We start from the raw sequence: 26,484 nt of genomic DNA on the forward strand, positions 1-26,484 counted from the left end.
CTCTCCTGATTACAACAGAAACATTCCACATGGATCTAAAGGCAGAATGTGGCCTTTGCTGCAGTATCATTATAGATTCATAGATTCTAGGACTGGAAGGGACCTCGAGAGGTCATCGAGTCCAGTCCCCTGCCCGCATGGCAGGACCAAATACTGTCTAGACCATCCCTGATAGACATTTATCTAACCTACTCTTAAATATCTCCAGAGATGGAGATTCCACAACCTCCCTAGGCAATTTATGCCAGTGTTTAACCACCCTGACAGTTAGGAACTTTTTCCTAATGTCCAACCTATACCTCCCTTGCTGCAGTTTAAGCCCATTGCTTCTTGTTCTATCCTTAGAGGCTAAGGTGAACAAGTTTTCTCCCTCCTCCTTATGACACCTTTTAGATACCTGAAAACTGCTATCATGTCCCCTCTCAGTCTTCTCTTTTCCAGACTAAACAAACCCAATTCTTTCAGCCTTCCTTCATAGGTCATGTTCTCAAGACCTTTAATCATTCTTGTTGCTCTTCTCTGGACCCTTTCCAATTTCTCCACATCTTTCTTGAAATGCGGTGCCCAGAACTGGATGCAATACTCCAGCTGAGGCCTAACCAGAGCAGAGTAGAGCGGAAGAATGACTTCTCGTGTCTTGCTCACAACACACCTGTTAATACATCCCAGAATCATGTTTGCTTTTTTTGCAACAGCATCACACTGTTGACTCATATTTAGCTTGTGGTCCACTATAACCCCTAGATCCCTTTCTGCCGTACTCCTTCCTAGACAGTCTCTTCCCATTCTGTATGTGTGAAACTGATTTTTTCTTCCTAAGTGGAGCACTTTGCATTTGTCTTTGTTAAACTTCATCCTGTTTAACTCAGACCATTTCTCCAATTTGTCCAGATCATTTTGAATTATGACCCTGTCCTCCAAAGCAGTTGCAATCCCTCCCAGTTTGGTATCATCCACAAACTTAATAAGCGTACTTTCTATGCCAATATCTAAGTCGTTAATGAAGATATTGAACAGAGCCGGTCCCAAAACAGACCCCTGCGGAACCCCACTCGTTATGCCTTTCCAGCAGGATTGGGAACCATTAATAACAACTCTCTGAGTACGGTTATCCAGCCAGTTATGCACCCACCTTATAGTAGCCCCATCTAAATTGTATTTGCCTAGTTTATCGATAAGAATATCATGTGAGACCATATCAAATGCCTTACTAAAGTCTAGGTATACCACATCCACAGCTTCTCCCTTATCCACAAGACTCGTTATCCTATCGAAGAAAGCTATCAGATTGGTTTGACATGATTTGTTCTTTACAAATCCATGCTGGCTGTTCCCTATCACCTTCCCACCTTCCAAGTGTTTGCAGATGATTTCCTTAATTACTTGCTCCATTATCTTCCCTGGCACAGAAGTTAAACTAACTGGTCTGTAGTTTCCTGGGTTGTTTTTATTTCCCTTTTTATAGATGGGCACTATATTTGCCCTTTTCCAGTCTTCTGGAATCTCTCCCGTCTCCCATGATTTTCCAAAGATAATAGCTAGAGGCTCAGATACCTCCTCTATTAGCTCCTTGAGTATTCTAGGATGCATTTCATCAGGCCCTGGTGACTTGCAGGCATCTAACTTTTCTAAGTGATTTTTAACTTGTTCTTTTTTTATTTTATCTGCTAAACCTACCCCCTTCCCATTAGCATTCACTATGTTAGGCATTCCTTCAGACTTCTCGGTGAAGACCGAAACAAAGAAGTCATTAAGCATCTCTGCCATTTCCAAGTTTCCTGTTACTGTTTCTCCCTCTTCACTAAGCAGTGGGCCTACCCTGTCTTTGGTCTTCCTCTTGCTTCTAATGTATTGATAAAAAGTCTTCTGGTTTCCCTTTATTCCCGTAGCTAGTTTGAGCTCATTTTGTGCCTTTGCCTTTCTAATCTTGCCCCTGCATTCCTGTGTTGTTTGCCTATATTCATCCTTTGTAATCTGTCCTAGTTTCCATTTTTTATATGACTCCTTTTTATTTTTTAGATCATGCAAGATCTCGTGGTTAAGCCAAGGTGGTCTTTTGCCACATTTTCTATCCTTCCTAACCAGCGGAATAGCTTGCTTTTGGGCCCTTAATAGTGTCCCTTTGAAAAACTGCCAACTCTCCTCAGTTGTTTTTCCCCTCAGTCTTGATTCCCATGGGACCTTACCTATCAGCTCTCTGAGCTTACCAAAATCTGCCTTCCTGAAATCCATTGTCTCTGTTTTGCTGTTCTCCCTTCTACCCTTCCTTAGAATTGCAAACTCTATGATTTCATGATCACTTTCACCCAAGCTGCCTTCTACTTTCAAATTCTCAACGAGTTCCTCCCTATTTGTTAAAATCAAGTCTAGAACAGCTTCCCCCCCAGTAGCTTTTTCAACCTTCTGAAATAAAAAGTTGTCTGCAATGCAGTACAAGAATTTGTTGGATAGTCTGTGCCCTGCTGTGTTATTTTCCCAACATATATCCGGATAGTTGAAGTCCCCCATCACCACCAAATCTTGGGCTTTGGATGATTTTGTTAGTTGTTTAAAAAAAAGCCTCATCCACCTCTTCCACCTGGTTAGGTGGCCTGTAGTAGACTCCTAGCATGACATCACCCTTGTTTTTTACCCCTTTTAGCCTAACCCAGAGACTCTCAACACTTCCATCTCCTATGTCCATCTCTACCTCAGTCCAAGTGTGTACATTTTTAATATATAAGGCAACACCTCCTCCCTTTTTCCCCTGTCTATCCTTCCTGAGCAAGCTGTATCCATCCACACCAACATTCCAATCATGTGTATTATAGCTATGTGTGGCAGTCCTTATCCAGACAACTCTCCCACTGTCTTCCTGCTGTCCTTACTCAAGAAAATGCTGAAGGATTTGGCCCTGTATCTTTGAATAGATTCATAGTCAGGTTGGTAAGTAACAGTCAACTATTGTTTGTCCAAACAACTGTGTACACTTTCTACCAGTCTGAAATTAGATGGTGGAATTGCCACCCAGTCATGTGAACGTAGATTGTAAACTCTTTGGGGCAGAGACCATCTGTTTGTTCTGTGTTTGTACAGCACCTAGCATAATGGGGTCCTGGTCCATGAATGGGACTCCCAGGTGCTACACCACAAATAATAAAAGAATAATGTACTGTTCTGAACACTTCCATTTATCGACATCTTGCTAGTACTAGAAGGCATTCCAAGATGGCAAAAATGATGAAGGCTGGAGGGACTGACTTAGGAAGAAAAAGTAAGAGAATTACATCTAAGTATGAATGGTTTGGTTACTGACAACTATAGCTTGATCTATATTAGAAACCTTGACTGTTCCTGAATGTGGTTTTCACCAAGTGGTTCCCCTAAGGAGGTCCTGAAAATGGTTTAAGTGCTAGTGTGGACCAGATAATACTGCTTTAATATTGTTTCAGAAAGTTCCACCAAGTCTCAGTCAGACTTTCTGAAATGTTACTGAAATCTGTTTTCTCTGGTCTTAATTAGTTTCCAATACTGGTTCATCAATGATACATTTTCTTAGTTTAAATAAGGTCTAAGACAGCCTGATAGCTGTGTATAAACATGAAGTTGAGGAAGGATTTAGGGTCATCCTTCAGGGTATATCTAAGAGAAAAATGGGGTGGAACTGAGCAAAAGAAATAGTAGGCTGAATTGGACAAAAAATTCAATCAGTGGGGGGGAAAATCTCCAAGGGAAAAAAAAAGAAATATCATTGTCTGAGTCATTTAAAGTTAGTTAGGACAAAGCACTGGAGTTTATAGAGACCAACCATGAACTGGATGATCTAGTAGGTTTTTACCATCTCTACCGGCACACTCAGTCTTAGAAAAAAGACAATTTGCTTTCATACTCCATTTGCGCCTGAAGCTTGAAGTCTTGCTGTGTAGTACTTACAATGTTATACAATACCAAGATGGATGATCTCAATCTACTATTTGTCCACTAAATCACCACCTTATAAAATGAGTAACTTTCTATCCCTTGAAAAGTTTGGGGTCAGCATTTAACTACTTTTTTGGGAGTCAGCAATACATTTTCAGAGTTAAACCTCCTAAACCACTTCATAAAACATTCACTTCCCAAATCAGGCATGTTTTTATTGCTATTTCCTTTATCCTCTCTTCTACCCTTTGCATACTGCGGTGGCTCCAATCCCACACTTATGCATGCAATAATCCAGTTAAGTCCAAATAATTATTTGCAGGACTAAGGCCCAAGATGGCAAGCTGTTTGAGGGCAGGGAGCATCTTCCTAGGCTGTGTCTGTGCATCACCTACCAGAATGGGGATCCTGGTTAAGACTCTTGGCACTACAGTAATAAAAATAAGAATTCCAGTATCAGAGGGGGGCATGCTTAAAAACATTCAGTATGCAATCTGGTTTACTGAGAACAAGATGGCATCATTTCTTCAGGCATGAATAAGCAAAAGAGCCATGCAAATGTTCTCTGTGAAAAAAACAATGTAATTTCTTTTGCCATATTAACTAATCAAAATTTGTTGGTGCTTCAATTTTCCTCTTTGGGTATTAACAAAACTTTGACTTACTTTGTTTGCAGAACTACTTGCCATTTCATGAAAACACGGACACAGAACCAAAAAAACAATCAAAAAACAAAAGACAACACCACATGTGCCCAGTGGAACAACCAACAGTCAGAGTCTACCTTATGTCCCCCCTTTGTCTAGATTTATACCTAATAAAAACAATTTTCCCAGTAGGGAAATGTTCTCTTCTCCAAGGGCATAACATTCAAATCTGCAAGACAGTTTGGCAGCAAGAACAATAACAAAAATACTTTACTGCTGGCAATTTATACCAGAAGAAAGGAAAATTTCCTCCTATTTATTAAAAGCTGTCCTAAAATAAAACACAACTTGGGGAATTATTTTGCTAAAAGGTTAAGGTAATATTCATTCTTTTTTAAACCCATCAAAATGAGATTCAGCCTGGGAAAATGGGTAAACAATCTGAAAAGCATATTCAGCAAGAAGGAGATGTTTGGAACAATGAGATGTTAGCCATACCACTGCAGAAGCTAGCAATGAAATATGGGAAGGAAGAGAGCCGCAGTAGTGTGAATTCATTGTTTCATTTACTATTTATATATAGTAAATTCATTTATAAATGAACTACTGAGGTCTGAGCATCACTGCTTTATATATATTTTATTCTCACAGCAAAATGACTGACCAAGTATAATTATTTTTTCAACTACAATTGGATAACACAGTAAAAGCATTTGATTGATTAATAACTTAGATTGATGCTTAAATCACACAGTGTTTTATAATATCATGTGCTGCAAAGAGCTGCAGGAGACCCATTAAAGAGCCATTTGCAGCTCCCAAGCCTCACAGTCTGAGTATCACTGGGCTAAAGCAATTCTGAGCTACATACACAAGTATCGTGACAGAGAGCAGTTCCAGTGAGAACACTCCTAGAACACCTAGTTCCACGGTACCTCAATTCTGGGAAGTTGATATTATATTGATGGGAATTTGGAGAAGAGCAATTAAAATCATTAAAGGGCAGGATGGTACTGATTTATGAGAGATTAACAGACTCATGTAAAGAACTTGGTTATGAGCTCTCCTAGTAACCATCTATAAGGGAGATGGGGGTTGTAAACAGCAAAGAGAATGAGAATTGGCTTAGCTGGCAAAAGGGGGCATTACTAGGAATAATAGGATTAAACTAAGGATAGGACTATTTTAGGGTGAAAAGCAGGAAAACTTTGTTAAGTTGAGGAAGAGGAAGAGTCTCCAAAGGAAATTAGCAGAAGCTTCAGATAATTCAAAACTAGACTGGATAAAATACTAGAAAATGTACTGTAGGCAACAATGCTTCCTGGGAGCAGTAAGAGATGGAAAAGACCTGTGGTTCCAGCATACTGTGAAGATCTTCAGCTGCACCTATTTGTGCAAAATGAATATGGGCCTTCTCCATGCAGGCACTAAGAGGTAGTTACAAATGGGATAGTTGAAAGCATTTATTCATCTTCCAGGCTAGCTGATCCTTGTGCTGTGGCTTGGAGAAAATATTAAGCTTCACATAATTTCAGCTGACAAAAACGCATGGCATGCTGGATGGTTACTGAAATATATGCATAAACCACTTCGGATATGTCTACACTGCAATTAGACCCCCACAGCTGGCCCATGCCCGCTGACTCAGGCTTGAGCTAAGGGGCTGTTTAATTGTGGTATAGACACTCGGGCTGCACCCCAAGCTCAGGTCCCTCCTCCTTCACAGGGTACCAGAGCTTGGGCTCCAGCCCAAGCCTGACCGGCTACACCGGGGGTTCCCCCCCCCAACGTGCTATAAAAACTCCATGGCCCACCTGTGCCACAACAACTAGTTTTCTGCATATAAAAGCCAGGACTGGTATTAGGGGCTAGCAAGCAGTGCAATTGCCTGGGGCCCCATACCACAGGGGCTTCATGCAGTGGGATTTCAGCTTTCTGCCCTGTGCCCCACCGAATCTAACACTGGCCCTGCTTGGCAGACCCCCTGAAGCAAGGAGGAGATGTTTGGAACAATGAGATGTTAGCCATACCACTGCACGTTAGATAGAAGCTAGCAGTGAAATATGGGAAGGAAGAGAGCCACAGTAGTGTGAATTCATTGTTTCATTTACTATTTATGTATAATAAATTCATTTATAAATAGTAAATAGTAAATGAAACAATGAATTCACAGTACTGTGGCTTTTTTGGGTAACATTGACCGCTAACTATTACTCAAAATCATCACTGCCAATTGGTATAGGATGGGATTTGAGGTGTTGGTTTTAACCTATAAAACCCTAAAGGTTTTGGGATCCATCTACCAGAGAGACTGCCTCCCTGCCCACATGATACTGATACAACTGCAGTCAGAGACCTTGATCCTGCAAAGATTTACACACATGCTTAAAGTAAAAGACACACACAAATCTTTATAGAATCAGAGCCAGCCTTGCCTTTCCACATTTCGCTACCTTACATTTAGTTTGCCAGTGTCCAAATTAGTTAGCCTTTCCGACAACCTGCAAACCCATTTTTTCCACTCCCCAGGCAGAAACTCCCAGTTTACTCTTGAGGGTTGTGGGTAGTGTAATGTCATAAGAATCTTCCTATAGTATGCATTATTAATATCAGGACCAATACCTGAGTACATTCAAAATGCTATATACACACTTTAGCATTTTACAAGATATTCATGTTAAAATAGAGTATGTGGCCATCCCCTCCACCAACAACAGCTTTTTAATATGCATCTCCCCATTAACACTGTCATGGTTCCATAAACTACAGTCAGGTGGCTATGATGGTTTGCACACCAAGAAGCCATGCATCAATTGCAAGTATTCTATTACAGGATAATTCTGGAACAAAAAATGTCCTTTAAAAAATGCCTCATTGTCAACTGGTACCACGATGTAGTTAGCCCGCATGTAGTTAGAGTGTGGAAACAAGCATCTCTGAAGCCACGTGCTGTAGTAGATGGGGCACAGGACTCGGCGCTTGGCAACCAGAGTTCTATTCCTAGCTCTGCAACTGACCTGCTGTGTAACCTTGTGAAAGTCACTTCCCTCTGTGCCTCTGTTTCCCTTCCTGCCTTTGTCTATTTAGATTGTAAGCTCTTTTGGGCAGGGATGGCCTCTCACTATGTGGTTCTATAGTGCCTAGTGCACGGGGGGCACTAACGTAATACAAATTAATAATGGTTTACACACAATCCTGGAGCACAGGATCACCTGCCACTGTACTGTAACAATACTTGTAGATAAAACAACCTAAAGCAGCTCAACAGCCAAAAGCCATCATGAAGACTAATACAGGATTCTTGGCTGCAAAATATACAGGATAAAGTGCAGTTGTATAGAGGTTCTCTGAAGTTTTACCCAGGTTCCAAGATAAAAGGGATGGCTCATAACTGGAGGTCAAAAGTCATGTGGTCAAGGTGGTTAGGAACAACCCTGAATGATAAGCAGTGGTGCAGGAGTGGGGGTGAAGGAGAGAGAGGAAACAGTAGCTCCCCATGTTTGCATTTCTGCCCCTGGGTTTGTTGTTCAACTGCCAGTGTTGATGGTGTAATGTGAATTCCAAAGAGATTCATGTTTTTAAACCAGGCTGCTTTGGTAGAATACAGCACCCTCTGTCAGCAACTGTAAAAGGCCACAGAGGTATGTGAAGGCCACAGAGACAAGCAGGCGGAAGGTCAATCCAAATCTAACATACTGGAGAATGGCAAGAAGAGAATACAAATATATTGAAAATCTAGGATTTTCTATAACAATCTTGTATTTATTTATCTCTAGACTGTGTGTTTTTCAGCAGTGCCACTGCTCTACAGCCAAAATGCTTCTGAAATAAATGTAGTCAAACTTTACTAATTCTGGGTCACTGAGAACGAAAATGATGCTTAAAATTGTTGATTGGCTCTAGTTTTCAAGATATGCTATTGGGTCAGTATATACGACCCTTGACTTGGGAATGGCGGAGGATAAGTGAGTTATAAAGGGAAGGGATCTCAATTTAAACCAGAAATGACTAAACTACATCTTTGACTGGATCTATGAATAAATCTATGACTGGGTTTGGACAGTACTTGCTTTTTAGGCAAAACAATGAATGATGCAATCTGAAGCTGGTATTGCGTCATACATGATATGAATTGCATCATGTTATTCCTAGAAGTCATGGATGATGCAATCATAACGAAGCTTACATCACTCTGCTGAACAAATTGCCCTATATCAGCTCTAGAAATCATACAGTGTCGTGCTCTCTTATTTGTCAGTGTTTGATTTTGCAAAGGGACACATTTCTGTTTAGCCAAAGTGAGCAGAGATGCCTCGTACTTGTGTGAACAGTGCAGATAACTTCTGCTATGTTTGTGGTGAAGTGACTTTTGCATCACAAAAGCGCAGTATAACCACTATAGTTAAGAAAGCCTATCACCTTTATTTTGGCTGCAAAATTGGAGATCAGGACAAGAGGTGGGCCCCACACATATGCTGCAACACTTGTGCAACAAACCTTCGCCAGTGGTTGAACAGGAAAAGGAAATCTATGCCTTTTGCAGTGCCAATGATTTGGAGAGAGCCAACAGATCATACCAGCAATTGTTACTTCTGCATGGTGCCTCCAGTTGGGAAAGGTGTGTCAAAGAAGAAAAAGTGGACTGTGCATTATCCAAACATTCCATCAGCTATACTCCCAGTACCCCACGGAGAAGGACTGCCGGTTCCTGATGCACCAGAATCATTCTCACTTGAGTCAGACGAGGAAGAGGAAGAGGATGAAACTTCTGGTCCTGAACCATCAATGTCACAGGACCCACATTTTCTCCCATCCTCCTCCTCTGAACCACACCTCATAACACAAGGTGAACTGAATGACCTTGTCAGGGATTTGGAACTACCCAAGAGTAAGGCAGAGCTGTTGGGCTCCAGACTACAGCAGTGGAATCTCCTGGCAGGTGATGTTAGGGTTTCCATGTTCCGTGACCGTCAAAAGGATCTTGTCCCATTCTTCTTCATGGAAAGTGATCTTCTAGCCTGCAACAACATCGATGGTGTGATGGCAGCCCTCAACATCGTTCACGATCCAGATGAGTGGAGACTGTTCATTGATTCATCGAAGACGAGTCTTAAAGCTGTTTTACTGCATAATGGCAATGTTTTGCCATCAATTCCAGTTGGTCATGCAGTCCATATGAAGGAAACCTATGACAACATGAAACAACTTTTGAGGTGCATAAACTATGACCAACATCAGTGGCAGCTTTGTGGCGATTTGAAGGTTGTTGCTCTCTTGCTTGGTCTGCAGACTGGATACACAAAGTACTGCTGTTTTCTCTGCGAATGGGATAGTCGTGCAAGAGATTCCCACTACATCAAGAAAGATTGGCCACTCCGACAGTCATTGGAGCCTGGGAGGAAAAAAGTGTTCAGCATCCACCACTTGTTGAATCAAGGAAGATTTTGTTACCACCCTTACACATCAAGCTGGGTCTGATGAAGAACTTTGTCAAGGCCATTGACAAAACACAAGCAGCTTTCAAGTACCTCCGTGGAAAATTTCCAAGGTTAAGTGAAGCGAAGATAAAGGAAGGTGTCTTTGTTGGTCCTCAGATTCGTGAACTTCTTCGAGATGATGCATTTGACCATGCACTGCGTGGCAAGGAAAAGACGGCATGGAAAGCCTTCCAGTTAGTGGCAATAAATTTTCTCGGAAACAACAAGGCAGACAACTACAGGTTGTTGGTGGAAAACCTCCTCAAGGCATACAAAAGCCTTGGTTGCAACATGTCACTAAAGATACATTTTTTGCACTCTCATCTAGATTTTTTTCCACCGAACTGCGGAGCAGTGAGCGACGAGCACGGCGAGCGATTTCACCAGGACATTGCAACAATGGAGAAACGCTATCAGGGCAAATGGAGCCCATCAATGCTTGCAGACTATTGCTGGACAGTGACAAGAGATGCTCCATTTAATGAATACAAGAGACAAGCCAAGAAGCGCTGAGTAGACACTGAATAGGACTAAACTATGTACAGAATAGTTTTTTGCCTTTTGTTTCATAATAAATTTTATTTATATAACCCTTTTGCTGATTTTTAAAGTGTTACATAAACAGGACAGGTGAAATATTATCATGTAAAGCAACCATAAACACATGAAAAGACCTAGGTTTACAATTTATGATTAAAACTCTACTATCTACACAATATACATAGACATAAAATGTAAAAACTTAAATATCTTAGAAACAGTAGCCAATCAGTTGTTTTAATTGTCATATTTGAATTCAGCACATCAAAATACATAATAAATAGCACATTTTAGCTCTGAAGCAGATGACTTCTCAAAAATTGTAGACCAGTGTAATAGTTACAGAAAAAGGAGTTTCTTCATGTATTTGGAGAGGCTTTATGTTGCACATATCACCCCTGAAGCACTGTGGCTAGGGTATTCTGACAGGACAATGCCCATTTTCCTGAATTTGGAAATGAAGAGTCTCTCTATGAAGAGACAGAAAGGTGCTCTGCATGACAGGAAGGCAGTGACAGGGAGTTAGCCACATGCAGTTATGTGTAACCATGCCATTCCATGATTTGGGGAATTTTTCAGGAGGAGGAGGAACCTTGGACTGGGAAGGAGACGGGGCTGACCCTGGATAATTGTGGGAGTGCTCCTTCTGTGCAGTTCTTCCATCCAGGCAGCCTTCAGCCAGACAGGCAAGTTATTTCCAGTGGGAGAGGTCAGAGCTTCTCTCACATGTGTTTATCATTGTGGATAAAACAGGGGCTTTTCCATTACAGTCATGGAGCACTGCTGAGTTACTGAGAAAGGGATCCGGCCAGGCTGTGGGAACATACCAATCTCAAGGTCACATTTTAGTCTCCCTGCCACCTTTCTGAGTTCTCCCATTCACATTGAATGACTGAAAAAGTGTGCCATGTAAATCAAGAATTATGTGCAAACAACTCACTGTAAAGCAGCCCTGAGAGAAGCAACTTGATAACAAAGCATGCTACTTTTTTCCCTTTAAAACTTATGGCCTGTGAAAGCCTGAAACATCAACTCATGCTTTGTGTATACCAGATCAGATCATAAGGGCTAAACTGAGCAATTTAGGCTAGCATTCAACGGAGATGGCGTGAACCAAAAAAATCGCAAATCTAAACTCTTCTGGAATTTTATGGAAGTTTGGATTCTATGCAGAAGACTGAAGCGTGGGCCCATCTCTAATTGTAAAAGGATCTGTTAGGACATTTAAGAGCTACATGTGGGGTTTTGTTTGTGGACTGTTCATTTGTTTAAACAAATCTGGGTTTGAGAGTATTAAACCTGATCTCAACAGAAATATTTTAATGAAATGAAAACAAAATAGTTGTAAACAGTTTTGGACATAACATTCCCCTTCTGTGTAATATTAGAAATCCATCTTGCTAGTACAGAAAGAACCAGAAAAACAGAAAATGGAACTGCCAGTCTGGTTTCACTGTCCCAGCTGAGATAAGGGCACAAAAGACACAGCTTGGGTGGGGAGAAGGCAGTAGGAGTTTAAAAATTAAAAAATGTTTAAATGATACAAAGTACTATCAGGGAATAACATTATAAAAATCCACAAGTTTTATGTTAACAGCATCTCAAGTATTCTTTTTCATCAGCAAAGTGCATATGACGTGAGAGATACAGCAGGGGTTAAGTCCCTCAACCCCTAAAGCAAGATTCTGATACAAAATGCATTTAGGTTAATCTTGTATGCAGTGTACCCCTTTCAGGAGTCTGATTTGTCTTGCGTACCCCAAGTTTAATCTTACTTAAAAACTACTTGCTTACAAAATCAGACATAAAAATACAAAAAAGTGTTACAGCACACTGTTACTGAAAAATTGCTTACTTTCCAATTTTTACCATATAATTATAAAATAAATCAATTGGAATATATTTACTTACATTTCAGTGTATACTATATAGATCATTATAAACAAGTCATTGTCTGTATAAAATTTTAGTTTGTACTGACTTTGCTAGTGCTTTTTATGTAGCCTGTTATAAAACTAGGCAAATATCTAGGTGAGTTGATGTACTCCCTGGAAGATTTCTGCCTACCCCCAGGAGTATGCATACTGGTCTAGATCAGTGGTTCTCAACCTATTTACTATTGTGGGCTGCATATGCAGCTCTCTGTGTGTTATGTGGGCCACATCCACACAATATATATACTACATGTATGGCCCTGAAGATGTCACGTGGGCCGCAGCTTTGTGCTGATTGGGCCACAAGTGGCCCGCGGGTTGGGAACCACTAGTCTAGACAATACTTAGTCCTGCCATGAGTGCAGGGGACTGGACTAGATGACCTCTCAAGGTCCCTTCCAATCCTACGATTCTGTGAAAGAGGCAAGCTTTTGAACTTGCACAAGCTCTAGAGCTTGTTTCGCTCACCAACAGAAGTTGGCCCAATAAACACCTTAAGGTTAATCTTGTCCGCTTTAGTCCTCCAGACTCAAAGAGCTTGATGGGCCAGGTGGCTTAGTGGCACAGAACTGACTACTTTCTATGGTTTCGGCATGCAAAAGCTAAAATGTACTGTGAACTTGACCTAGACATTTGATCCAAGGGTGGAGGCAGGGATCAAGATGGGGGTAATGATGCCAGATTCATCCTTTCCCAAGCAACCCTGTTGCCATTTTGATGTCACTTTTGGGGATAATGGTGGTACAGATAAGTAACTTTAGTGGATCAGACTAAAAACTTATTCTCTGAAGCCTCTGTTGTGCTGCTACTAAGACCAAACTTAAAAAACCAACAGTATGACACACCCTTGTCACAAGAGCCCCCTGCTGGATGCACATCAAAATTGGAATAAAGAACAAAATTGCTTAATGGAAACGTTCCCAATGGCACATTAAATCAGGGATCCTCAAACTGGGGGTCGGGACTGCTCATGGGGTCACAAGGTTATTACATGTGGGGTCATGAGCTGTCAGCCTTCACCCCAAATGCCGCTTTGCATCCAGCATTTATAATGGCGTTAAATATATTAAAAAGTGTTTTTAATTTATAAGGGGGGTCGCACTCAGAGGCTTGCTATTCGAAAGGGGTCTCACCAGTACAAAAGTTTGAGAACCACTGCATTAAATATACCCAGACTCATTATTTAGCACATACCCCATTATGGGAAGCTAACAAATTCTGTGCAGTACATATTGCTTGGTCATGTAGGTTTCTATAATGTGCTCATCCCCATGGTATCTGAGCATCTGGATGCATGTGTTTCTGCAGCCAGAGGAAGTTCTCTTACCGTTGAGGAGCCAGGTGATCTGAGGCACAGGTGTACCTTCCACAGAACACTGCAGCACGAAATCTTGCCCTTCACTCACTGTACATCCCTTCAAGACACTGGAAAACCTCGGCGCAATCTCTTCAACTTTAGGCCCTTTAAGTCAAAGCAAAAGTGGATCTGTTAATACAAGACTGACAAATCAACTACTCCTTTGGGAGTTTTACTCAGTAGATTAAGAGGATATACTGGAATGACAATGCAAAATCATTTCCACATACATATGCAAGATCACAGCTGTAAAGAAAAGAATCTTTTGGAAGTAAAAACAATTTTGACTCATGGACCAATACAAAGATAGGGCAGCCTGCTTTTTTGCTTGCCTTTCATGCTTTGCATTAGGCTCTGGTTTTGCAAGTGAAACCTCACACCCAGCCGTGTGCATCAGGCCACCACGAGGAACTGAAATCCATTAACAGAAAGTGAAGAAGTGCAAAGAACAGGATGGATCAGGTTTTTCACAATTCTCCCCATTAGGCAATGAAACAGAGGAGGAATTAAGGATTTTGCCCACATGCTGGAAATAGGACTCTGGCAAGGCAGGAAGTGTGCTGAGGAGGAACCTCAGGTGGCCAGGTTTAAAAGCCAACAATTCCCAGTGCTGGCAGAGAAATGTTGCATCAACATGACTGGAGCTTTGTAACAAAACCTCAAATCACATAAAAGAACGGGCTTGGAAAAAAACCATAACTTAGGCCAGTGTTTGCTAAGATGCTCCGGAATCTTTCAAGCAAACTTGATATTCAAGGGTTTCAAGCTAAAAAATGGTGCCAGATAAAACTCTCAGGTTTTGTTCCATGTAATTCTTATTCCACACCTTTCCTTATTACCTACTGTACCACACAAGAGTGTTATGAGATCAGTTAGCATTTGGAAAGCACTTCGGAAATGCAAAGCACTACATAAGTGTTAAGCAACTTCCAACAGAGTCCCATGCAGAAGGTGCAGACTGCTTTGGGCAGGGTCTCTGCCCTCCTCTTCATTCATATTACACACAGCCATAGCAGCTCCAACCAAGATCAGGACCCCGCACGTGTCAGGCATCCTACCAACACAGTGAGGAACAGCCACTGCCCTGAAGAGCTTACAAGAGAGACGACAAACGGTGAAGTGGTGAGGAAGGGAGACAGAGATATAAAGGGACTTTCACAAGATCACACACCAGACTGGTGGTAGAGCAGAGCTGGGAATTAAAAAGTCTATATATGAATTAATTTTAATAGGAATTTTGCAGCCAAATCTCTTAGGCAGCTTTGAAAATCCCATCCTTAGTTCTTAAAGTGCACGTTGGCTCACCCCAACTTACTTACTTTTTACACTTAACACCCAGCTGGTGGAAGTTCGACCCCTGGGGTTGAAGGCTGTACAGCTATAGGATCCACTGTCTCCCAAGTGGGTTTTCATCAAGCACAAGCAATGAATTCCATCCTCTTCATATATTTGGATGCCATCTTTTCCTTTTACAGGGGCTCCCTCTTTGAACCATTCCACATCTGGTTTTGGTTTCCCTGAAACTAGACGATGCAAAGGTGGAGCATGGGGGCGAGGGCCATTAAAGATATTTCCCCATTATGATAAACCTTCACTTTGCCTATTACATTTTTTTTTACCAGCACAATAGACATTGTAAAATATTCTGATACACAGTTACTGCTTATCTTTCCCCACCCATCCCAACCCTTAAAAAGACATTGACAACTTGAAAAAAGTCACACATACTTCTGTCTGAAAATTGTTCCTCTAGTGTTGTTACAAGTCACACCTAAAATTGCTGTAATCCAGCTAGATTGGGGATAGGAGGTAGGGAGGAAGAAACATGTTACACTGTCTTCCCCTACCCTCAAGTCTGAATGCTTTGTGCATTTAGCAGCACTTTGTGAATTGTCAATTTCTACTGTAAAATTGGTTACAGTCGTTGCTCAGTTTCTGCTGTTTGGCTAGGTCTTTCACACGGCAACAGGGAACGGAACAGTAAAAAATTAGAAAAAATGCCATTCCTTTAATTGTGCATTTGCAAGGCCGGATACTTAATTTGACTCAGCACAGCAAGGGATGAGGCATGGGGGAGAATGGTAGTTACAAGAGTGAAAGATCATGAGATGTGCCTAACATCATAGACGCATCTTGTTGGTACCTCTCTGGTTTTTGAGGGATGCGAACAGGAGGAGCAGAAACGATGGGAGAAAATAAATTGGAAGAGCATCTACTGTGTGTACAACTGTGAAGTACAGGGAGGATAGATTGACCGAGGCAGAGAAGATTGACCAAGGCAGAGGTGATATCAAGAAGGAGAAGAGTTGACACTGCACAAAGTCACTTGACTCTTACGGCCCGATCGGAAGCACTCTGAAGTGAACAGAAAGACACCCATTTACTTCAGTAGGCAGTGAATGAGGGAGGCCCTTAGGCCCAGATCCCCAATGTTATTTAAGCTCCTAACCTCTACGGAAGTCAGTGGAAGTTAGGAGCCTAAATTCCTTTGAGAATCTGGGCCTTAGTGCCTCTGTAAAACAGAGAACATTTCCCTCCCTCACAGGAGTAGTGCGAGGCTTCACTAGTTCATACTTGTAAAGTCCTTTGAGAAGGTGATAAAGAAGTGCTTAGCTTAATATACTATGAAAATAAACTACCCGTATATACTCGTTCATTAGCCTGTTCGTTTATAAGCTGACCCCCCAAGATGGATAGCTAAAAATGGCAAAAACTGTATGATCCTTTCATAAGCCGACCCTATATTTCAGGGGTCGGCAAACTTTGGCTCCTGGCCCGTTAGGGTAAGTCACTGGCAGGCTGGGACATTTTGTTTACCTGGAGCGTCCGCAGACACGGAGCTCCTCAGGTCACAGTGGCCACGGTTTGCCATTCCCAGCAAACGGGGGCTGCGGGAAGTGGCGCGGGCCGAGGGATGTGCTGGCTGCCACTTCCTGCAGCTCCTATTGGCTGGAAACGGCGAACTGAACAAGTATATATGGTATTCATGGAGCCCTCTGGAATACCTTCTCCACTCCTGACTCACTGGGAGGGTAATATAAAATATATTCTTTATAGAGTGAGGAAGACACATCAAGAAAGGAAATCAACAACTAGATTTTTTCCTGCCTACAATGTAAAGCCATTTCTCTCTTTTTTTAGAGAGCTATTTGATGTGCAAATACTACATTAAAATACCAGAAAAATGCTTCAAAATTATTTTCTACTAAATGGCAATAAAAATGGAAGTTCCTCATATTTTCCTCAGGGAATGGATTAAAATGGATCATGCATACCATGATATACAGCCAAAAAGCCCTCCATGGCTCCTTTCTCTTCTGAGAGGTTAAAATCTGATCCATTTCTGAAGAAGAGGAAACACTGAGCCAGGGCCTTTTAATTATGACCTTCTGTAGTTAAATCATTAGAAACACTTGCCTGAACACCAGGGGCTAGACTGAGCCCTAAGCAGGGGGTGATGTGCAAGCAGTGACACTCCACTACAATTCCTGCTCTACTCCATCCCTTGCTCCAGGGGACAGTAACTTACTACAGCACTGAAAAAGGTGCAGCTTACTTATCCTCTTTTACCAATTCAGCACCAGAGGTCAGCATGCTGGAGAAGGGGACAGAAGCAAGAATCTGCTGGTGGGGCAGGATAAGGAGGGAGTGAGCGCTGGGCACACAGTCCATGGTCAGCCATTCTGCACCTGAGCCTTGATGCAGGGAGCCCTACAACAGCCAGGCAGGAGAATGGCCTCTGGCTCCTATTCCTTCTTATTCCCCTGAACAGCCATATTAAGGTCTGGCCCTGTATAGAAATCACAGAGACAGAACATCACAATGGTGTGCAGTGGAATAATGGTTTTGCTGATGCAAGTGTGGAGTGCCACAGAAGAGCTGTTTTAAGAATGGTTTAGGAAGGAGGAGAAACCTGCACTGAAGAGTGAAGTATTTCCCCGTTATTCCATCTACAGCAACAGAGCCCTAAACACTGGGTTCTTTGAGCTTTCATCCCTTTACCTTTGCTTTTGAATTTGACCTCCTGGCCTTCTAATACTTCCTGGCTTTGTGGACGGCTCTCAAACTGTGGAGGGACTCCCTGAGGCTCCCTCTTCTGCTCTGTTGTGCTCTTCCTTGTTCCAACTCTGTTTTCTGCTTCCCTACTCCTTGGACCAGCTTGTCTGATGAGAGACGCAGTTTGTCGAGTTGTCGTCAGGGGCTGTGTGGCCCCTTTCCTGTCCTCATCCTGTCCAGTAGAAGTGGCCGTGGATTCTGCCTTTGGTTCTCGTTGCACTTTAATAGCTTGCAGTGTTATGGTGCTGGAAGTTTTCTGTAGGCCCTGAGATCCCCTCGCTTCTCCTTTAGGTTCCTGAGCAGGTTCTGTGTTGGTTTCTCTGAGCTGTCGTTGTCTATTGTCCTTGGCTTCTTTGGAGGAGATAGAAGAGGCCTCTTTCTTAACTGCTGTCCTCTCTTTGGTTTCAACTGTGAGGCCAGTGCTGCTGGATTTCAGTTCCTTAGCAATCCCATTGCTAGTTGCCAGTTTGAATTCTGAATTTTCAATAGCTTTGGTTGCAGTGGAAGTTGATTTTGTTGGAGTGCTGAAGGGAAATTATTTATTTAGAGATATAATCAATGGCTTGTAATAATTAGGACTTATACAGCACTTTAGCTTCAGAGAACTTTGCAAACATTCATAGTTTATAAGACCAGAAGGGATCATTGTGATCATTTAGTCTGACCTCCCGTATAACACAGGCCACAGGACATCCCTGAATTAATTCCTGTTAACTAATTAACCCCCACAAAATCCCTGTGAGATAGAGGTTAATATTATTTACCTCTATCTGGTAAAGGGGAATAAATGGCTTGTGCCACAGAGTGACTCAATGTCAGAACGTGGATTACAAAACAGGAGTTGCTGGATCCCATTCCTCTGCTTAGGCCCTCTTTTACATGACATGGGTCAGCTTCTGATCTCACATACACTGTCTTAGACTTACAGTTCATTCCATTTAAATCTATGGAGTGACAGTGGTGTAAAATCGGTGTAAGTGTGAATGGATTCAGGCCACATATATAAATGACTCAAAACACTGTATAAGTTAACTTCCTGTAGATAATTCTAGTTGACTATTGTCACTGTATTATTATGCTTATTAAACATACAGTAAAAGTCTCAAAAATGCCTAAGTGATTTGGGAACCTAATTTATATTAACTTTCAATGAGACTTAGGCTCTTAAGTCCTCAAGTCTCTTGAAAATAGGACTAAGGCTTGCAAGTCACTTAGACACTTTTGAAAATTTTACCCATAGTGCCTAGGGGCCTCAACAAGGTTAGGCTGGATAAATAACTATGCATCAGGCTTGCACTTGTGATTGTACAATGTTATGGTTTACAAAACATACCAGTTCTCCTATTAATAGGATACAAAGGAGGAGGAGCTCTACTTCTTGAGACCTCAGGACATTGCAAGCTCTGGTGAGTAGCTCAATTTTACTGTTAAAAAGCATGTTACCAGGAGAAGCCTAGGTCTTAGCACATTGTGGTAGGATGAAATTTTGAAAAGCAATCAGTTTTGGCCTAGTTCTGCTTCCAGCAGAGCTGAGCACTTTTGAAAATCCCACTCCAGATGTGTTGGGACAGAAATCCAACATCCTGAATGGTCTAAAACTCAGAGCTAGTGGATGTGTTCAATAAACTAATACGAGCCTTGATGACTCCATGAAGCAATCTTGTACATCCTGGTTAGCACTGGTTAAAACTTTTCATTCATACATTTTTTTCCTATTAAAAATGCTCTTTCTTCTAACTGAAAATGTTTCTTTCATTTTTTCAACTTAAAAAAATTAAAAATTTTCCTCAAAACTTTCAGAAAAAAATTGAGAGAACATTTTTCATTTCTTATACCTTTTTTTCACAGAAATGTTTATCATTCTGACCAGATCTAATCTTGGACTTTCTATGTGAAGGACTCAGAAGCACAGTATGTACTTGTATATGGAAGGGGCACAGGTATTCCATAGTCATTGTTTACACTGGTTACCTGGAAGATGTGTATAAATCCTCTAGACTACTTTGAAAATCTCAGCAATCATTTCTAGAACTCCAACCTTCCTTTACACTTCAGCAGACACAATAATTTAAACATAAAGCTAGTCCTGCAGAAGTATAAAATTGTTCCGTTCCCAAAATTTGTTTTCCAGAAGGACTAAAAAAGTAACCTTCAGAAGTTTTCTAAATGTATGAAAATAGAAATCATAATCACTAGACCCATTTCTTACTCATCTAGTTTCAGTTTTTAATTAAGATTCATGCAGTACCGTGCTTTTAAGAAAGATCTGCTCCATATTGACATGATGTATGCAAGTGTTCTGAGCATGAATTAGGAGAGTGTTCAGAGCAAGCAATCTCTTGTTTCATACAGTTCACATGTCGATACTGTAGCCAGTCCACATTTGGAGCTCCTCCTTGAAGACAATGTACATAGTGTGGCAGACCTTCATCTCGCCAGACCTAGCACGTCCCCATCTGCTTGCATTGGGCTTGGGGTAAATCAGCCCCACTCTGAGCAGTGTTTGTCTTCCCCCCTCTGTGTTTCTCTGGCCATATGTTCAGGGTAGGCGTTGGGATCGGCTTAAGGGGCGAGCCTCCACCAAACAAAAAGGAAAGTCTCACAAACACAAAAACAAAGGGGGATACCTTTCCCTGCCCCTTCGCTAGGGCAGAGTGTTGTCCTGTTTGCTCCGGGGTGTCAGTTTTTCCCCTAGCAGACACTCATGTTTGGCTGTTTCCTCTATGGGAAGGAGTACAGCCTCTCACCCTGGGGAAGCTTATTTCCCTATTGCCACTAGCCTGGCAGCTGCAGAGGAGGGGCTTTAAAAGGTCTCAGGCAGTCCCTTCATTGGATGCAGGTGTCCCTAATTGACCTGAGGTAACCCCTTCTCAGCTTGTAGGAAAGAGGGCCTTTAACATTCTAGGGCTAACATATTGGCCCTCTACCAGCCTCCTGCAGCCGCCCGGCCTGACTTTGTTACACCAGAAACATCAGAATTTTCCCTTACAGATCAGATCAGTGGTCTGTCTCAAACAGAATGCTGCCACCAACAGCGACCAATACTAACTGCTTCACAGGAGGTACAAGGTATCCATTATGAGATAATCTGTCCCTGAGTAAAGTTTCCTTCTAACCCCCAATAGTTAGAGTTGACTTACACTATGAAGAAGGAGGGTTTGTTTCTCTTTCAGTGGAGTTTCATGCTGCAGTTTCAAGACCACAGTATATTGCATTTTAAAAGATCGGAAAAGGGAAAATGTATTGAATGAAAAACATACCATAATGGGTGAACATACAGGTCTGTCTTATCTGAACCTGAAATAAAAATAAAGGAAACATATTATACTAAATACAAACCTTGGAAATGTCAAAATAAAGCTTTAGGCAAAGTTCATATTTTGGAGAGTCAATTTTTTTTGTATGGGAGCCAAATTATGGCTTGCCACCCGAGGAAAGTTGATATGGATCTAAATCATACCCACTGTTTGCTGAGTCACTGGACCACAACAGATTCATTGACAGATCTTGACTCCCAACCACAAGTGCTGACTGCTTAACTGAAATGGCAAGAGGTCTTGGCTCAGTTTAAGATATTTCTGGATCTAGCAACTGCAAGGCCCACTGAAAACTAAAGGGCTTTGTCAGACTGAAATGTTCAGGGTTAGAAAAGGCAGGCAAGTATGATATTCCAGCTGGAGGCAGCTCATTAATTCTTAATGGAACTTCAGAGAGGATGTGGACCTGGGCAGGCCACTCATCCTCTGTATTTGATCTAAAAAGTGTAATTACGAAGATGCTGAATCAGGTGTTCTGGTTGTAAACTGTGTCCAGCCACAAATTCCTGACTAAGCATTAGCTGGTGGGTAGAGATTAACATGTTCAACACAAAGACAAACAATGGCATAAAAATGAAACCAACATATTGAATCTTTCACTTTTGGAAGAAATGTTCTGGCATGGAAGCTCACACAGGGCTTACAATGAATCCAGGGATTCAAATTGCTCAGTGTAGTTTACAGCCCAAAACAGAGATTTAGTTTTCTTCTTATTGTAAAAGACCCTAATTATTCTAGGTCTTTTAGTCCCAGTTACATCTGTCCCTGCGTGGGTATGCCAGGAGGGAAAGATCCTTCTCCCACACTTATGCACATAGAAGTGGTAGCCATAAATGGGCTGCCAACTCTGCAGAGTGCAAAGACAGGTTGCCAGTTAGTGCAGTCTGCTGCGCTCTAAGTCTGCAAGCACAGGAAAGCACTGGTTACAGTACATAATGACCAGATTTTTAAAGTGAACAACCAGGACAGCAGTTCAGGGAAGGAGGGCAGCATAAGGAACAGTTTTAGATCCCAATACAAGAAAGCACTTTAAGCACAGTGATTTGAGCATTGATCTGCTAAACCCAGGGTTGTGAGTTCAGTCCTTGAGGAGGCCACTTAGGGATCTGGGGCAAAATCAGTACTTGGTCCTGCTAGTGAAGGCAGGGGGCTGGACTCAATGACCTTTCAGGGGCCCTTCCAGCTCTATGAGATAGGTATATCTCCATATATTATATTATTATTATTTTTACTCTCACTGTTAAAAAATATGCATCTTATTTCCAGTCTGAATTTGTCTAGCTTCAGCTTCCAGCCACAGGATCACGTTATACCTTTCTCTGCTAGACTGAAGAGCCCATTATTAAATATTTGTTGCCCATTTAGGTACTTATAGATTGTAACCAAATCACCACTTAACTTTCTCTTTGTTAAGCTAAATATAGTGATAGTGATAGACTCAAAGAGCTCAATCTATGGCATGTTTTCTAATCCTGTAGTTGTTCTTGTGGCTCTTCTCTGAACCCTCTCCCATTTCTCAACTTCCTTCTTGAACCGTGGACACCAGAACCGGACAGTATTCCAAAGAAGTGTTTTCATTCAATTTTCCAAGTTCATTCTCAGGAGGCTCAGACTAGCATTTTGGCAAAGTGCACAACCACTTGTTCTGGGAGATCCAGATTCAGATATTGGGCAGGTAGTGTTTGGAAGCATCAGAGAGGCAATACTCAGCCTCCAAAAGGCAATGTTTCCCATCCTCTGTGCATCAGCGGCAGGTTTCAAGTTGAACTACTGTGTTATAGGCCAGCTGTGAGACTGGGACTGCGGCACAAAGGAACCTTGCAATTAGTCTGGCCATAAACAAACAGTTACCAAAATTTTTCACTGAAGAAGTAAGCTGAATCCCAGTTGAAAGATGACCAGTTAAAGATCCATAAAAAGCTTAACAAACCTCAGCTGGCTGAAGACAAAACAGTGCTACATGACCCTATCAATTAAGAGAACATTCTTTCCATTCTCCACCCGACTGTGGAAACTTGGAAGAAATAAAGCTCTTGGAACAAGATGATCTATACAAGAGATCTACATAGCTTTGCTTAAAAATAATGCAATAATTTCAATTGTATGACTGCCTGATAATGCTTTACAGAACTTCCTACTAGCTGATTTAATTGATATTTAAAGAATTAGATATGGGAGGTTAGAATGGTAAAGGCAGCTGATAAGATAAATACACTACCATGTAACCTCCTTTTTACTAAATGCCTGGGGCCCATAGTCCTCTCCTGTTCTGAACGTACTGATCCAGGAAAGACTGTGTCCCTTAATTAGGGATGCAGTTAGCATTTGAAATTTATACACAATGTGGCTGAACTGTTGGTTCTCAGCCCTCATCATGTCCCAAGACAGATGTGTTCATTATACACAGTAGGATCATTAACCTGGCGGGAGCAGTCAGAGATTCAGTCACATATTTAATAAAAGGCTCAATGAACAAAAAACGGTCTGTCTGAGTAATACACGGGCAAATGGGGTCTCTCTAGTGGCTGACCACAGTGGTTACACAGATTGATACTTGCTCACAGCACTCCTTTTAGGTTAAGTAGCACATGCTTGAGTTCAATTCCCGTTGTCATTTGTACACATATAACCCTGTTGCTCCTCAAAATGACTCCCCAGATGGGACACAGACTCCCGTGGACCTCAGATGATTGCAACAAGCTGGTGTAATAGGGGCATATGTAATGTATTTGCTTTGTGCACGTAGCTGGCCCCGGTAGCTGCAACAGCCTACTTCTTCCTTAGAGATAAAAAGACTTCTACTGTAGCTCAAGTGATAGAGGCCTATGCTTTTGGTGTTGATGTACAAGCATGAGCATCAAACCAGAAAATTAACTATATATGTCATGACAGATGTAGCACACATGTTTATACAAATCTATTTTTTTCCTTTTAATTATAGTCAGAAGAGGACAGGGCTGGGAACTAGGAACACCTTAGTTTTAAACTCAGCTTTTTATCTCGTCTTGTGCTGGTTTGGGCAAGCTACTTAACTTCCCCATGTCTCTGTTAGCCCCTCCACACGCATCTATAAATATGGGTATAATAATAATAATGCTTTACTACTCAAAGGGGAATTGTGAAGATTAATGTTCATACAGTGCATTGAAAGAATAAAGTACTATGACAGTGCTAAACACAATTACTTAACAATCATGGTAAAAGGATTTGCCCCTCCCCATCCCAAATGAGGCACTCTCTGAAGGTATGATTACTGTATTTTATTACATATGTAGAATTTCCACTTGCTGAAATTAAAAAATATCAAGCTCCAAAGTAACAAAAGTAAAGCGAAATGCTAGGTCATATGGGAAGTGATAAGAGAACATTTTGACAGTTGTTGCATTTGGACAGTGTTTTTAGTTGTAGCGCTGTGCTGCAGGTTTTGATACATCAAAATGTCATTCCACACAAGGGGAGGGGGCATGGGAGGGGAGAGAGCGAGAGCGCGTGCTTAGGGGGGGAAAAAATCAACACTTGTATTCAGACATTGCTGAAAGCAATGATTTAAGAACACTTTGTAATGCACTTGTGTTATTCCCAATTAATCTCTTTTTGTTGTACCTTGAACCATGAGTTCTGCAGACACGGATGCCTTCCCAGCGCTATTCATCACGGTACAAGTATAACTTCCAGCATCAGCCAGATGAACATTTTGGATTTCCAAGAACTGGATGCCTGATTTCTCAAACATGTTGAAACGATCTTTTTGCTGCAACTGAATATCACCCTGCAAAGATCACAAAACAACCCCATTAGAGAGACAGTCATGGAAATAAGCAGCTTGTGGTAAAAGACCAGTCCATTGTCCCATGTTGTTCTTTCCACTTATCTCTCAGCCAAATACCTTCTGTGGCTAGTACCCAGCCAGTATAAACAAACATTTTGGGTTCAAAGCTTTATAATTCAAATCTGCAGGAGACTGCTTCTCCTGGATTTTGCCACCCCTTATTTCCATTCTATTCTGAATTTTCATCATTCACATTAGTATCCTTAGAAAATTAAATTTACTTTTATTGTATAGGCAACTGAAGCAGTAACACATTTTATTTCCTTTTCTGAGAGATGGACATCACATTTTAGAATTATAGTTACAGAGACTTTGGGGCCAATTCTCCATTGTGCTATGGCCCTTTTATGCTGCTCTTTATGCTAGCTCAGAGGTTTGAGCATTGGCCTGCTAAACCCAGGGTTGTGAGTTCAATCCTTGAGGGAGCCATTTAGGGATCTGGGGCAAAAATCTGTCTGGGGATTGGTCCTGCTTTGAGCAGGGGGTTGGACTAGATGACTTCCTGAGGTCCCTTCCAACTCTGATATTCTATGATTCTAAGGAAATACCCACTGCCTAAGAGAGGTTCCTGAGCAGCACAGAGCTGCCAGAGACCCAGTGCAGTCCCTCTCTGGCATAGGGAGCATCTCAGAGGTAGACTGTAGGGAGCAAAAGGTCTTGGACTACTGTAGTACAGCTATTCTCTGCTTTCCTTAGCTCATTGGAGGCCACGGGAAGCAGAGTGCAAGTTAGAGCAAACCGTTGCAGGGCCTAGAATATATTGTGTGCAAAGGTGGATAAAAGCCATATTTGGCCCCCACCCTTTCCATTCCTGTGCCAACAATTGAGCCTCTTATGTTTGTAAATATTATTAAGATTGGGGCACAAATAAATGCAAGACCTATCAGAATTGTAAGTTCCGGTTGACACTTCACCCTCAAAAATAGTCATGGTCAAAGCTGCCAGACTAAAGACATCTACCTATCTTAACAGTTGTTCCTAATACTTAATCTATTTTATCTAATCTTAATATCTTTATTTTAATTTATCCAAGGGAAGGTTAAAATGTGACTTGATCATGGTCTGGAAGTATCTACATGGAAAGAAAATTTCTGATAATGAAGGATTCTTTGATCTAGCAGACAAAGAGATAATCTCCAATGGCTGGAAGCTGTAGCTAGTTAAATTCAGACTAGAAATAAAGCCCTCCTTCCCCCCCCCCTTTTTTTTTTAAGAGGATAATTAAACACTGAAGCAACTTACCATGAAATGTGATGGGCTCTCCATCAATTGAAATCTTTAAAACAATATTAGATGACTTCCTAAAAGATAGGCTCTTGTTCAGTCACAAGCCATGGGCTTGATATTTCACTCATTAATTCCTATTCTATGGCCTGTGTTACACAGGAGATCAATCTTGATGAGCATAATGGTCCCTTTTGGCATTA

At 41.5% G+C, this 26,484-nt stretch overlaps 1 protein-coding gene across 3 annotated transcripts in view; it reads right to left on the reverse strand.

The window, feature by feature from the left end:
• Positions 1 to 26,484, reverse strand: part of MYLK (myosin light chain kinase) — a 217,402-nt gene that overhangs the window by 138,245 nt on the left and 52,673 nt on the right. For all 3 annotated transcript variants that reach the window (XM_065413162.1, XM_065413161.1, XM_065413160.1), the window contains exons 5-9: positions 24,832 to 24,997; positions 21,172 to 21,208; positions 17,858 to 18,435; positions 15,175 to 15,378; positions 13,826 to 13,960 (exon numbers count right to left, since the gene is read on the reverse strand). In XM_065413162.1, coding sequence (XP_065269234.1) covers positions 13,826 to 13,960; positions 15,175 to 15,378; positions 17,858 to 18,435; positions 21,172 to 21,208; positions 24,832 to 24,997 — 1,120 coding nt within the window. The remainder of the gene's footprint in view (positions 1 to 13,825; positions 13,961 to 15,174; positions 15,379 to 17,857; positions 18,436 to 21,171; positions 21,209 to 24,831; positions 24,998 to 26,484) is intronic.

This window comes from Emys orbicularis, chromosome 11, assembly GCF_028017835.1.
Source record: "Emys orbicularis isolate rEmyOrb1 chromosome 11, rEmyOrb1.hap1, whole genome shotgun sequence".
Lineage (NCBI taxonomy): Eukaryota > Metazoa > Chordata > Testudines > Emydidae > Emys > Emys orbicularis.